This window comes from Protopterus annectens, chromosome 2.part0 (assembly GCF_019279795.1).
Source record: "Protopterus annectens isolate FY-2018-M chromosome 2.part0, PAN1.0, whole genome shotgun sequence".
Classification (NCBI taxonomy): Eukaryota; Metazoa; Chordata; order Ceratodontiformes; family Protopteridae; genus Protopterus; species Protopterus annectens.
The window spans coordinates 25948776-25962149 of record NC_056728.1 but is presented as its reverse complement, the minus strand read 5'-3'; the positions used below and the strand labels follow the sequence as shown (position 1 = coordinate 25962149).

The 13374-nt window shown below is 42.8% G+C and overlaps 1 protein-coding gene across 1 annotated transcript in view; it reads left to right on the top strand.

The window, feature by feature from the left end:
- LOC122793692 (disco-interacting protein 2 homolog A-like) overlaps window positions 1-13374 on the top strand; it is a 2141448-nt gene that overhangs the window by 1307806 nt on the left and 820268 nt on the right. The window contains exon 9 of the mRNA XM_044061912.1: window positions 1823-1933. Within this exon, the coding sequence (XP_043917847.1) occupies window positions 1823-1933 (111 nt within the window). The remainder of the gene's footprint in view (window positions 1-1822; window positions 1934-13374) is intronic.

Below are 13374 nucleotides of genomic sequence, written 5' to 3'. Positions count from 1 at the left end.
GTTCGCAGAAGACTTCTTCGGCGACAAATTTCATTCTGTGGAACACTTTCAGCTTCCAGACGTGGTTTCTTTTAGTTGAACACATTATAATCCCATTATGATCATCAGTTTGCGCATAATCCCCTGTACATTGTTTTCAACAGTTAACTACAGCATTGCATAAATTGCTCAGTTGCTGGCCTTCCCTTAAACATCACTCCTTCTCCTGAACATTATTTTGCATGTATTGTTCCAGTGCATTTCATTTATTTCTGTGTAATTTGCTTCTGTTTTATAAAGATACCGGTTCCAATTGTTTTATCTACTTTACAAGAGAATTACGGTTGGTTTAGATTTTGTTTCCATTTTCTAGCGATTGCTTTAGCTGCCAGTAGCAGCAAGGCCTTAATTTTTGTAGGCAGTACATATCATATGGCTTTTTAAAATCTGCCAACTTGTTTTACTCCCATATAAATATGCTTGTGATTACTTTTCTCTTCCTGATCCCACCTCTAGCATTTGTGTGTCTACTCGAGGAAAAACTCTCTCAACTCTGCTTGGGGGTGTAAATGTACCTGTAGTTTAGTACTACTGTTCTGTTTGAGTCTCCACTGGGAAATCTGAGGAGCGAATCATTCTTTGTTTTGCTGGGTATGCAGTGACTTAGACATGCAGCAGTCACACTGTCCTACTGAAAACTACTTGGGGATCTCTTGACATGCCTTACAAGTGACATTATGCTTGTAATAGCTATCTGTCAGTGATTTTTTTTTGTAAATTTATAATGTTATGACATGTATGCTGTGACATTGTGTTAGAAGTACTTAACCCAGGCACACTGCAAGAACCATTCTGTTTGAGCTCCTTTAACCTCACAGTGAACCGCAAAAGTTGAGTGATATGAGAATGGCTGAATGTATTTTTGTGTGTGTAGATTTATACGTTTACCTGGATAGTACATGGATCATTACTGACCAATTTCAGGCTCATCCCAGGTAAAGGTGCTTGCTGATAGTGAATGAAGAGAAAAAGGGAGTTAGGTTTTTTAGGTGCGATGAGAGTCCGTGGCATCCAAGAGACTAATCACATTTTAGAAATGGAATATGCAGTAACCAAGTGCTGCAGCTTGACTACACGACGAGTCAGGCTAAATGAGCAAGTATTTTCACATTGAGAAAAGTGGATGCCTGAATTTGTATGTTAGATGACTGTGTGATCCTTGGAAGAGCAAGGTAGTGGTCACTAACTCTGCTGAATCTGACTGTTCCCTCCTCTTCAAGGAATAGTGAGTTAGTGTATATACATGGGTAGGGGGTGCAGGGTGTCTTGCAGCCTGCTTGCAAGAAACAGTTTGCTGTTCCAAGGATTGCACTATTTTGGAATTTTCAGAAACTGCAGTGAAAAGTCTAGAAATTCTGATAAGGTGTCCCTGAAATTGCTTCTCTACGAAGGCATTATGTTACAAATCAGTAGGAGAGTTTGAAAAAAAAGTGTCAGTAATGTAGTTAGAGGAGGCTTTGGAGAGTTTTTTTTTTTTTTTTTTAAATCAGCTTACTACTTGTACTTACAAGTTTTGCAGACAAATGAACATAGTGATCTGCCCTTACAAATGCTTGAGCTTGTGTGTTTGTGAAAATGATCCTTGTAAGGTGATGATAGTATCTGTTTTTCTTCCTTGCAATATTAGAAATGTAAATACTTTGCAGTAAGGTAATCAGTTTTGTGTTTTGGGGTAGTAGTTTAGAATGCACCCAGTTCTATACTTGCTTCAGAAAATAATTAATTTTCGCAGCAGCTGATATCGTAATTATCTTTTTTCCTTACTGATTTTTTTCGCCTTTAGGTTGCTTTGGTGTTCCCGAACAGTGATCCTGTGATGTTCATGGTAGCATTTTATGGCTGTCTTCTAGTCGAACTAGTTCCTGTGCCCATAGAAGTACCATTAACTCGAAAGGTAATGTCCACTAAACATTAATTCGAAAGGTAATGTCCACTAAAGTTTAGCAGTTTCTTAACCCGATAGTCATTTCATTGGTGGTCTGTCTAAGCAGCTGTGATGCATAGATTTGCATTTAAAGTTTGTAATGCTTCCATGAGCAGTAATTCAGCAGTACTATGCTTGTCACGTTATGTAGATGTGCATATGTATGTTCACGTTTTCTTGCATAGTATGCAGGTAATACTTTGCTTTGCCAGAAGGTGGCGGCCTTCAACAGGTATCGAGCAGCCCTATGTTTAATGTGGTAGTCACTCTGTTTCTAAAGTATGTTTTTTTTTACTGCAGATTTGCCTGTGCCAACTGTGGAGTCTCAACCACAGGAACTTGCCTTTCAAATTTCAATTCCAAAAATTTTCATGTAAAAAAAAAAAAAAAAATTCACAGTGATTGCAGCGCTGCCCTTCAAGACAGAATTGCACAGTGATGCCTTCAGTAGCACCTATAGTCTTCATAACTGCCTTGGAAGAAGACTTTTGTAAAATGTTACTGACTGATAAAGTTAACTTTTTTTTAGTTTAGCAAGTATTTTCTTCTAACTTTATTAAAATGATTTTTTTTTAACATTCCTTTTCGTTCACATGCCTGCTGACCATCAAATATTCCCTTATCTGACTAAACTCATCTGTTCCTCAATATGGCAGATATACCCAGTGTTATACAGTTGCAAAAACCACCCAGGAAACTGTCATTCAGGTGAACAACGAGGACAGTTTGTGCCCTTGGCTGGCATCCTAACAACTGACATTGTTAAGCCCTAACCTAACCTGTCCTCAGGTGGTGATGTGGGCACCTGTATCACTGCATAGACAACCTATTCCCTTCTGTCCTGTAATTGCATAATATTAATCACATTGATCACTGTTGCAATAGGCTAAGATATAAGGGGTCCTGCATAGCCATCTTGCAAAACTTCAGGGTACCTTCCACACCCCAATCATTAGTCTAGTCTAGATGAGCTAAATAAAGGCAGGTTTGGGCACCATACCCTTTAGAACATTTGTGCTGCCGGAACAGTACACTCTTCTGAGGTTTATGAAGATCTACAGTTGGTTTGTGTTTTTCCTTTGCTAGGCAGATAAGTTCCCTCAGGTGAAAAAACTTCCATTTAAAAACAATCTATGTTTAATAACTGTTTCCTGTCCAGGAAAGTTATTTTAAAGCTAGGGGTTTGTTTTAATGGACTGTCACAAGACTGTATTCTAGAGTGCTCTTTTTTTTCTATCATTTGCAATATTGGTTAAAGTAATTTGGGGGGGGGGGGGCAAGAACGTCTAGCACTCAAGATGACTTGAAAACTTTATTAAATTCAGAAGTGGGTAAAATCAAGGCAGACCGGTTTCGGCAACAGCTTTCAACAGTACTTCTATGATGCTTAGTATTTCTCTTTTTTTTCTTTTTTTTTTTTTCTCCCAGCCTTTAAAGTTTATAATTTCATATCCTTTCAATATTGTAACTTTCTATTTTTTTTAGATTTGTATTCATATACTGTATCTATATGTAAATATTTTCCCTAGCTGGTAAAAGTAATTTATTGGTGCTATTTTTTTTCTTCCGAAAATGGCTGTGGCATTAAACTACCTAATTCAGATTTAGATCAAAAGTGTGTCTATTGTCTTGGTTTTGCTCTTCTTGAAGCCCAGTGCAAGATTTGTGAGGCTTTTGTTCATCGTGCCGTTGTGGAATGACGAAACAAGTTTGTTTTGAAAGGGTTCCTCCTGGCCTCCACCGAAGAAGTTTCCCCCTTTCACTCTTCTAGTCCCTCTGTGTCATCTTCCTCTCCTTCAAACAAGCCAGGTGATTGTAGCCAAAATAAGAAATGTAAAGAGAGTAAAAAGGTCAAAAGTGACAAGCAGTCCCCAGAGTGCTGTCCCTACTCTACTATGGCCCCAAACATTTCAATGCTGTGTGGTCCAGTCTTGGCTTCAGAGCCAGTCCTTATCAGATTCAGTACGCCACCTCACCCAGAGCTAGGTTTTTCCTCAGGACCTATTTCTCCAAGGTTAAGATCTCCAGTAATGCAAGTGAGGTCATTCCCTAAGATATTCAGGCCTTTCTCCTCAATGCTGTCCATTTGTTCAGCCGGATCCTCCAGGAGCCTGACCAAAGCTGATATATACATGATAATATTTCCAAGTACTCAAATCCAGCTGGGGAACCTCCCAACTCCGACCCCTGTTGTCAGACCTGGGGGAATTGTTTCTTCCTCTCAGCATTGTCACTCCTTCACCAGTCTGGCATTGATACCATCAGTTGTGAGCTCCATCCAAGGTATGCCTTCATCGGAGCCAAAGTCATGACCAACTTCACCTCGGATGATTCCTTTGATTTGTTCAGATCCATTCCTGTTGGAGCCATTTGAATTTCTAAGCTAAGTAGTTGATGCCAGGACTAGGAGGGATTGGTTCAGGTCCAAAATTTTTGGGTTTGTTCCTTTCCCATGAGGCTTTGCCATTGGACAGCTCAGCTCTGGCATCTACCTTTGAGTTGAGCTGGACTGTTCTTGAGACAAGCCTTTCCTAGAGACCTTGACCCCTTCTGAGAAATTTCCTGGATCCATCTCAGGCATGGCCTTTGAGACATTTGAAAGGGTATTCTTTTTATCCAGAAAATAGACCTCCCTTTTCAGCTTTGGTCCACCCCTTCCTCAAAAGAATCCTCCAGGTCCTGAGCTTACTCTTAAGTCCTGTTGGGACAGCCAGCGCCCAAGAGCTTTCAGTCCAACCTTTATTGAGGGGAACCCCTTTGGCTTTTGAGTCTCCTCTGGAGCATCCCACCAGAGATATGCCAGAAGCACAGGTGTAAAAGAAGAGACATTGATTTCCCTCTGGAATTACTCACAGAAGATACTGATTTTGATAAATGGTAAGGCTCCCCAAGATCTCACTTTGAGGATGTCACATTCGGGGTAGTTTTGGAACTACAACAGAAAGGGGATAGTCCACTGATATACCTACCCAAGTGGGATCAGCATTCTTTGAGGCTTTTAGGACTGGCCCATCTCCCTCCTGGATGGTTCCTGCAGCAGACGAGATGGTGTACCTCATTTCTAAATGGGCATGGAAGGAGCTGGACATAGCCAAGCCCATTCCCCATAAACCAGACAAGCTTCTTGTTTCACTGAAGGATCAATCCTATTGGAATAGGGCCCAGCCATAGATTCCATGGGGTCTATATTAGATCATCGAAATGGCAGAATTTCAAATGATCTAATATCGAACCCAATATTTTGAATGCTGAAAACGGTGAAGCTGCACAAAACCAAATTCTTTCCTAGGGAAAGAATTCGGTTGGCCGTTGTTGCGGCTTCACTGTTTTCAGCGATGCAGTGGAAAGTTACGGGTTGGGTTAAGGTAAGTGCGTGATTGTGCGGACGTTCGGGTTAGGGTGCGGGTTGGGTGAGTTAGGGTGCAGGTCAGGTAAGTGTGCAATTGTGACAGAATTTGGGATTAGGGGTGGGTTAAGTGAGTTAGGGTTAGGGCAAGGGTGAGGTGAATGTGCGATGGTGAGAATTTGAGGTTAGGGGCGGGTTAAGTGAGTTAAGGTTAGGGCACGGGTGAGCTGAGTGTGCGATAGTGAGAATTTGGGGTTAGGGGCAGGTTAAGTGAGTTAGGGTTAGGGCATGGGGTTAGGGGCAGGTTAAGTGAGTTAGGGTTAGGGCATTGTTGAGGTGAGTGTGCGATAGTGACGGACCTTAGGGTTAGGGTCTGGGTTAAGGTAAGTGGATAGGTAATGTATGTGCAGTGTAGTGTAGGGTTAGATGCAACTTTTAAATGTATGTGTGTGGATTGCTGATTTTTAGTGTGCTTGTGGTGTGTGTGTTGCTCAGAACAGCAAATTTTTTCCCTGGGAAAAAATTTGCTTTTTTAAGGTTTCGATATTGTTAGGGTTCAGGTTTTGCAGTTCACCGTTACGGCATTCGATAATGTGCCATTTCAATGATCTGATATAGACCCGATTCCGTGGTGGTGGTGGCCACCAAAAAGGAACTAGCAGAATAAAGTTCCACTGTCTGTCAACCAAACAGGAAGCCTTGTGCTTTGGACAGGTTTGGAAAACGAATCTCTGCATTTTTGCCTCTTGCTGTTTGGGTGTCAAATTATTTGGAATGTTTCTGTCTTTCAGAGAGTTGACCAAAGAACGTGCCAAATCTCTTTCTCAGGGACCCTATCTGTTGCAAAGAAAATCCATTTAAGGTACTTTCCTGACACTCCTGGAGATGGAGCCCCCTGTGGAAGAGGGGCAAATACTAATGGTGGACATCACCCATGAGGCAGAGATGGTCCACGGAATCAGGTTTTTTGGGAACCTTTTCCAAGAGACCCTTCCATCATTCTGGAATGTTTTCCTAACTGCCTTTTATCCCTGCATCCATCAACTTGCAAGACCATCACCAAAGATGCATGGGTGCAGAGGATAATATCCAGAGGTTGTCTTATTCCTTTCATTTATTCCTCTTTATTTACAAAGAAACTTCTGATATTTCACCCTCACAAAGGGAAGCAACTGCTTTAGAAATAAGGAAGCTTCTAAAGACTTGAGTCATCCAAGAGGGTCCCACCAGACCACAGAGGTTCGTTTTAATGCCAGAGTACTAGGACCGAAGACCAATTTTAAACCTAAGCAGTCCCAAGTTTGTATGGCAAAGAAAATTTCAGATGGTCACAGTACAATCCATTCTTCCCTTGGAGAACGACTGGATGTCCTCGAGCAACATCAAAGATGCATACTTACCACATAAATATGGCCATACGATCCAGGAATTTATTTCTCTTCAGGCTTGGAGCCTGTCATTCCCAATTCAGAGCCCTTCCCTTTAGCCTCACCATAGCCCCCCAGGTGCTCGCTAAATGTATGGCAGTGGTTGCAGCTCATCTCTGACTGCAGGAGTTCCAGGTGTTCCCTTTCCTGGATGACTGGTTCATCACTGCCCCTTCCAGAAATCTACTTGTGCAGGCCAGGAATTCCCTTCTCCATCTTTGTTCAAGTCTGGGAATCAGAGTATATGCAACAAAATGAAAGTTACAACCAGTTCTGTCCTTGTAGTTAATTGGAGTCCTCTTGGATACAAAACTTCAGATTGCCAGTCTCCCTTTTATCAGGATGTTAACTCTTCATAACCAGGCCTTAGTAGTACTTTCCCTCCAGAACCCACCAGCAAGATTGGTTTTGTGACTCCTGGGCTGTGTGGTGGCAGCAATCTCCCTCCTATCTCTAGCCAGATATCCTGTGGGAGTTCTGTAGTGGACCTTATCTGCTTAGTGGTCTGTCAAGCAACATAGCATGTCCTTCTGGTTATCCTTGATGAACATTTCTAGATCTCACATCTAGTTGTGGCTGTAGTCATGTTTTACACCTCTAGGACATATCTTCGTTCCAGCCTTTCACCAAGCCACTGTGACCACAGACGCTTCCCACTTGGGGTGGGGCATTTCCAGGGAAAGACTGTTCAAGACTTGTCCCAAGCAGAGGCCAGCCTTCACATCAGTGTTTTGGAGTTGAGAGGGGTCATCTTAGTGTTGCAGGCCATTCAGGATTATCACTCCTCCAGTGTGATTTCTATCCAAACAAGCAATATGTAGGTGGTTTGGTACATCAAAATGCAAGGGGGGGGGAGCACAATCTTAACCATTTGTATCGCGAGACTGTGAGAGAGTGGCAATGGGGGTGGTGTCTTCTCACTTCTTTCTGATTGCAAGGCATATTCCCGGGATGACCATTGTCCTGGCAGACAGGTTGAGCAAGTTCATCCTCCTGTCTCAGGAGTGGTCCCTCAGTTCAGAGATAACTGGCCAAATATTCAACTGTTGAGGCCTATCGTGCTGCATCATGTTTGCATCTCCCCACAATATCAAGTGCAGTCAGTGCTTGGCTCGAATCCCCCAAGAGGGGGAGTCACTAAGGGATGCTCTCGTCCACTCTTGGCCTTCTAGACTCCTTTATGCCTTTGCACCTACTCTGCTCATGCCCAATTTTCTAAAGCAGGCTTTAGAGATGAAAGTCTCTATACTTATAGGTCACTAATGGCCTCGATAAGTGTGGTTTCCCTTCTTCCCTTCCCAAACTTCAGCAAAGATGACTATGTTGCATTTGTTGGATGTATACAGTCATTCATGTTTCTGTTAGCACAGAATTAAATCATTCAGAAAATCTGACCAGTGATTTGTATATTTATTTTCAGTCAAACTGGGAAAACGAGTGTCCAAAGTTATGCTGTCTCTGTCTTTTGGAGTGTATCACCTATGTTTATAAATACAGTGGTTTATATTTGCATCCTACATTTCATCGGAGCAAAACTGTGGGCAGACCCTCACAAATGGAAGCTAGATCTGGAGACCTTCTTAGATTTGATCCATCTGTTAAGAGTTCCTCAGTAGACCTGTTTTTTCTCCTCTCTGAAAAATCAGTTGGCAAAATTCTGCTCCAGGACTCCATGCAAGAAGGTCCAAAAGACAGACGCCTTTTCTTTTTCATGGATAGGAATATTCCTGTATACTTTTTCACTTTTTCCACTGATATCCATCGTACTTCTGAAGATTCTGAAGGAAACCCTCAAGATCATTGTGGTGATTCCCTTCTGGTTCAGGCAGTCATTGCTCTATCGTCTTTTGGAAAAGGCGGAGGGCAGTTACCCCAAGCTTAGTCAGACTGGATCTACTTGCACAAGAATAGGGGTGTTTGATACACCCAGACCCCGATCAACTTCAGTTGACTTGCCTGGATAATAGGATATTACTTCTTTTAGGGTACCTTTTTACTGAGGACATGCAGTCAAAAAAAGCCTGCTTACTAGAAAGTCATATTTTAGTAAATGGAAAAGGTTTTCTGACTCTGCCAACAACATGACCAGTATCCATTCAGAGCTAATTGTTCTCTGGGTTTACAATATCTGTACGAGTTACTGTCCTATGGCCTTTCTTCTGCATCAAGGGTCATTTATCAGTCATTTTAGCATCTCTGCCTATGGATCCTCCTCTCTCATTGCATTCCCATGTCAAAATGTTTTTGAAAGGGGTTTTGCTCAATAGGCCTCCAAAAAATCCAGTGGCCCCTCCTTGAGATCTTAATTTTATGTTAGAGAAGTTAACACTTGCTCCATTTGAACCATCTAACCTGGATGACTGGAGGTTCTTAACATGAAAAACTGTTTTACCGATTGCTCTGACCTCTACTAGAAGTTTGTCAGAATTGCAAGCTCATAGGGTGAGTTAACCATATTTCATTTTCCACAGAGACAGGGCTTCTCTGAGAACTAATCCCTCTTTTTTATGCCTAAAGTGATAGCCAAGTTTATTTAAGCCAAACTATCCACCCCCTTTTTCTTTCCAGTACCTAAAAACGAGGGAGAAAATATACTCCATACCTTGGATGTCCACAGACAACTCTGGTACTGTCTTGACAAAACTAAATATTTCAGTCTTCAGATCAATTGTTTGTTTCTTGTGAAGGTTAAGAAGGAAGGCAACTTGTGTCAAAACAGACCATTTCCAAATGGTTATATAAGGCTACTATTTTTTTTTTTATACTCGCAACAAAACTATTCCAGTTAGAGTCACGGCCCACTCCAAAAGGGCCTTGGATTCATCTTTGGATTTTTGGAAAGTATTAGATTCTGAAATTTCTAGAAGTTGCAGCTTGATCCTCTGCACATACTTTTACAAAGCACTATAAGCTTGATTCCTTCTCTAGGTCTGGATCAGGCTTTGCTAGGACTATTCTCCTTCCAAACAGGGTAATCTACCCGTATATCTAAAGATACTGCAGCAGTTATCAATGTGATGAAGATAGTGCAGCTGTGTAAGTGATCTTACCATAACAGTAGATATTCAAGTGATCACTGCTGCAGTAGCTGACCCCCCCCCCCCACCCAGTGTGTGGTTTACGCCAGGGTGTGGACATTTATTTTTGTTATTCCTAACATTGTCCTTTGAAGACTTAGCCTCCCCTTCACTGTTGCCATGAAAGCTGTAAAGGACTTGGAACCCAAACCTGCTTTTTCAGTCAGCTCAGCTGACCGACTGGACATATGGAAGGAGACCTGAAGGTTTAAGAGCTTGTCAGCTGTTGAATCCTATGCAAGATATAACTTGTATAGCTAAGGCTACTGCAGCAGTGATCATTCAAGCATCTACTGGTAACTTTGCTTACACAAGTGTACTTTCCTTTGCATGTGTGGACAGGGGCTGCAGTGCCCACAGTCCACATCCTTCTCTAAAATGGCAGCCATCATTATGTGCTGTGGGCCTTCTGCTGTAGCAATAATGTGGCCAGAGACATCTGGGAACTCCTGCCACCCTTTCCTTGGGAAAGAGGGTTTAGCCTCTCACTTCCCATCATCTCGTTCTCACTCATCTGGCATTCAAGCTGCTGTTCAAACTCAAGTTGTTGTTCTTCATGTTTCACTGTTGCAGTCAGTACATTTGGGTTATCTGTCTGCAGGTAGCCCTAAGCCGGCCTGAATATCAAAGTTTTGGATCCCTGCATTGGATGCTCTCTCTTCTTCCATGACGTCAGGTCATCAAGGGTATAAAACATGCAGCCGATGCCATTACATCAGTCTTTCTTGCCGTGCAGTGCCCGGAGGAGAAGCAGTTTGCAAGTGCCGGTCGGTCGATCGACTCCTGAAATTTTCGTTTTCGAGTTTCAGAACCGAAGTCTTCAAACAAGCTAAGTACTCCATTGGGGATCCTTTTTCTTGCTCTAAACCGATGTCAGTAAAAGTTAACAATTATATTACCTGTGGAAAGCAAATACCTCATAAAGATTTTCATTCGTACTGCATTCCTTGCTTAGGCCCAGACCATGACGTCCCTCGCTGTCGGTTTTGTGCCTTATTCAACCCTCGAACTATTCATTGTCAGTTTATTTTTGTAGCAAATTATTTCGGTACTCTGTTTAACTATCCAGAAATGGTTTTGGTAAGCCATCCGACTACTGACATTCCAAAAAAACGTAAAGATAAAGACGGAGACAGGCTGCATAGATCCATAGCTGCCGACGATGTTTCCGTTAAGCTAGTCACCAATCTGCCGGTACACAGTGAGGCGCTTTCGCAGCCCCTGATACCTGCTACTTCAGATTCACAGGCCTGTACTGAGACCCATTCGGAGTCCGGTATGCAACAAGATGCTTCTTCGACTATGGAACCTGCGGATGTGTCTACCTTGGATGGGTCCAGAGCCGCTGTGCAGGCACCGGCTTCTGAGGGTGTATTCAGGCCTACTGACTTGCATTTCAAACTGACGACTTCTTCAAAGCCTAAAACTCGACCAACTCCTAGAAAACCGATGTCCAAACCACATGGTCAGGCCTATATGCCTAAGAACAAATGATTAGAATGGCTGAAGACCTTATTACTTTAATTATGGGAAGCCAGCTTTCTCCCTCTGAGACCTAGAACTGATTTTCCTTCTGATTTTTCTGATCAGGATTCTGAAATTTGTTTCTTCTGATTACCAGGATTTGCCCTTGTCAACCTATGAGGATTCTGATGCAGAGGATTCCATTCCCTCTGCCTCCTCCCCCTGAAGATTTTTCTTTTGGTGAAACCTTGCACACTCTTAGGGAGCATTTCCGCTGGGAAAGCCAGGATTACTCTGACTCCAAAAAGAGGCTTGGGGAATTCTTACTCCTCCCCCAACACAGGCCTTTAGCAATCCCTCCTGTCTGGACATTGTAGATGATGCTTTCTTGGAATCTAGCCTGGCCCCAGACACTATACCTCCAGCTCCCAGGAAACCTGATCGGTATTACAGAGTACCTGACTCTCACAAGTTCCTCTTCAAGAATCCTACTGTGGACCCTGAGACCATTTCCCAAGGACCTAAAGGCATTAAGGCTACTACAGCCAAAAACCATACCCCCTCGGATAGGGATCCCAGGGCCTTGGACAGATTGGGTAAGAAGGTATACACTTCTGCTAATTTGGCCATTAGGGCCTTAAACTGCCAGTTTCATATGTTAAAGTATCAGCAACATATGGGACTACTTAAAAAGAAAATTATGTTGATTCCTGACTGTACTGAACATAAAGAATTACAGGATTTAATGCATTCTGCTGAACAAGTTGGTAAGCGTACTTTGCAAAGTGGTTTTGACTCTTTAGAAGCATCTCGCAAGGCTGCTGTCACTGGGTCTGTTCTTAGAAGGCATGCTTGGCTTAAGGAGCAAAGTTTACCAGATCATGTTAAAGCTAAATTGCTGGATGCTCCCCTTAAACCAAGACCACCCGTTTGGAAACAAAGCAGAAGTTGTTAAAAAGATGGAGGACAAAGCTAAATCTATGTAAACTGTTAGATTTCCTGCAAGTACAGCCTCCCAGATTTAGTAGGCATTGGCCTTCTAAGAATTGGTCCTTTCCAGTCTCTTCCAGGCCTTCCCAGTCCAAACCCAGGAGCAGCAGACCACCTAGGCTACAGTCTCAAGGTGCTCACAGGCCTAAGCAGTGGGGGGCTCCCACTTCCAAAGCTGGAAGTAGTAAGACACCCCCATGGGAAACTGTCACAATGACTTAACCTTAATCCTTCCAAGCCCTGCTCAACTGACTGCTCCCTTAGGAGGAAAGATCGCCCTGCATGCAAAAAACTGGAAACTCATTACCCAGGACAAATGAGTTTTAAACATTGTTTCCCAAGGATGCAGATTCCACTCCCACACCTTACCAACCGCAAATGGTTGGCCAGACCTACCCCCAAACCAGTGGGCAGAGGCTCACCAGCAGGTTCTCTCTCTTCTAAGTATGAGGGCTATTCGGCCTGTCCCAGCAGAAGAAAGGGGACAAGTTTTTTACTCAAGACTTTTCCTGGTACCCAGAAAAGACCACTCCTGGTGTCCTATCCTGGACCGCTCTACTCTAAACATCTTTTTGGTAATTCCAAAATTCAAAATGCTAACAATTCAGCAGCTGCTTCCTGTGCTAGGCAAAGATGAATGGTTGGCAACCTTAGACTTAAAGGAAGCTTACCTGCACATTCCCATAAGGGAATCTTGCAGGAAATACCTACGCTTCAGAACAGGCTCCATGCACTATCAGTTCTCTGCACTTCCCTTTGTCTTATCTACTGCACCCAGGGTATTCACAAAGTGTCTAGCTCCAGTAATTGCATTTTGCAGGCAAAGAAATATTCAAATATACCCATAGCTGGAAGATTGTCTAATTCAGGCAGAAAGCCCGGGCATGCTACTAAAACATCTGGCATTTGTAAAGAAACTTCTAACATCTCTGGGGTACACCATAAATGAAAAGAAATCTCATCTAGTACCCTGCCAACAAATTGTATTCCTGGGAGCAAGCGTGAACACAACTTCCCAGATGGCTTACCTCATGCCAGAAAATTAAGTTTGACAGCCTACTTCAAACTGCTGCCTGCAAAGTCCCAGTTATCTGCAAGGAAAATCCT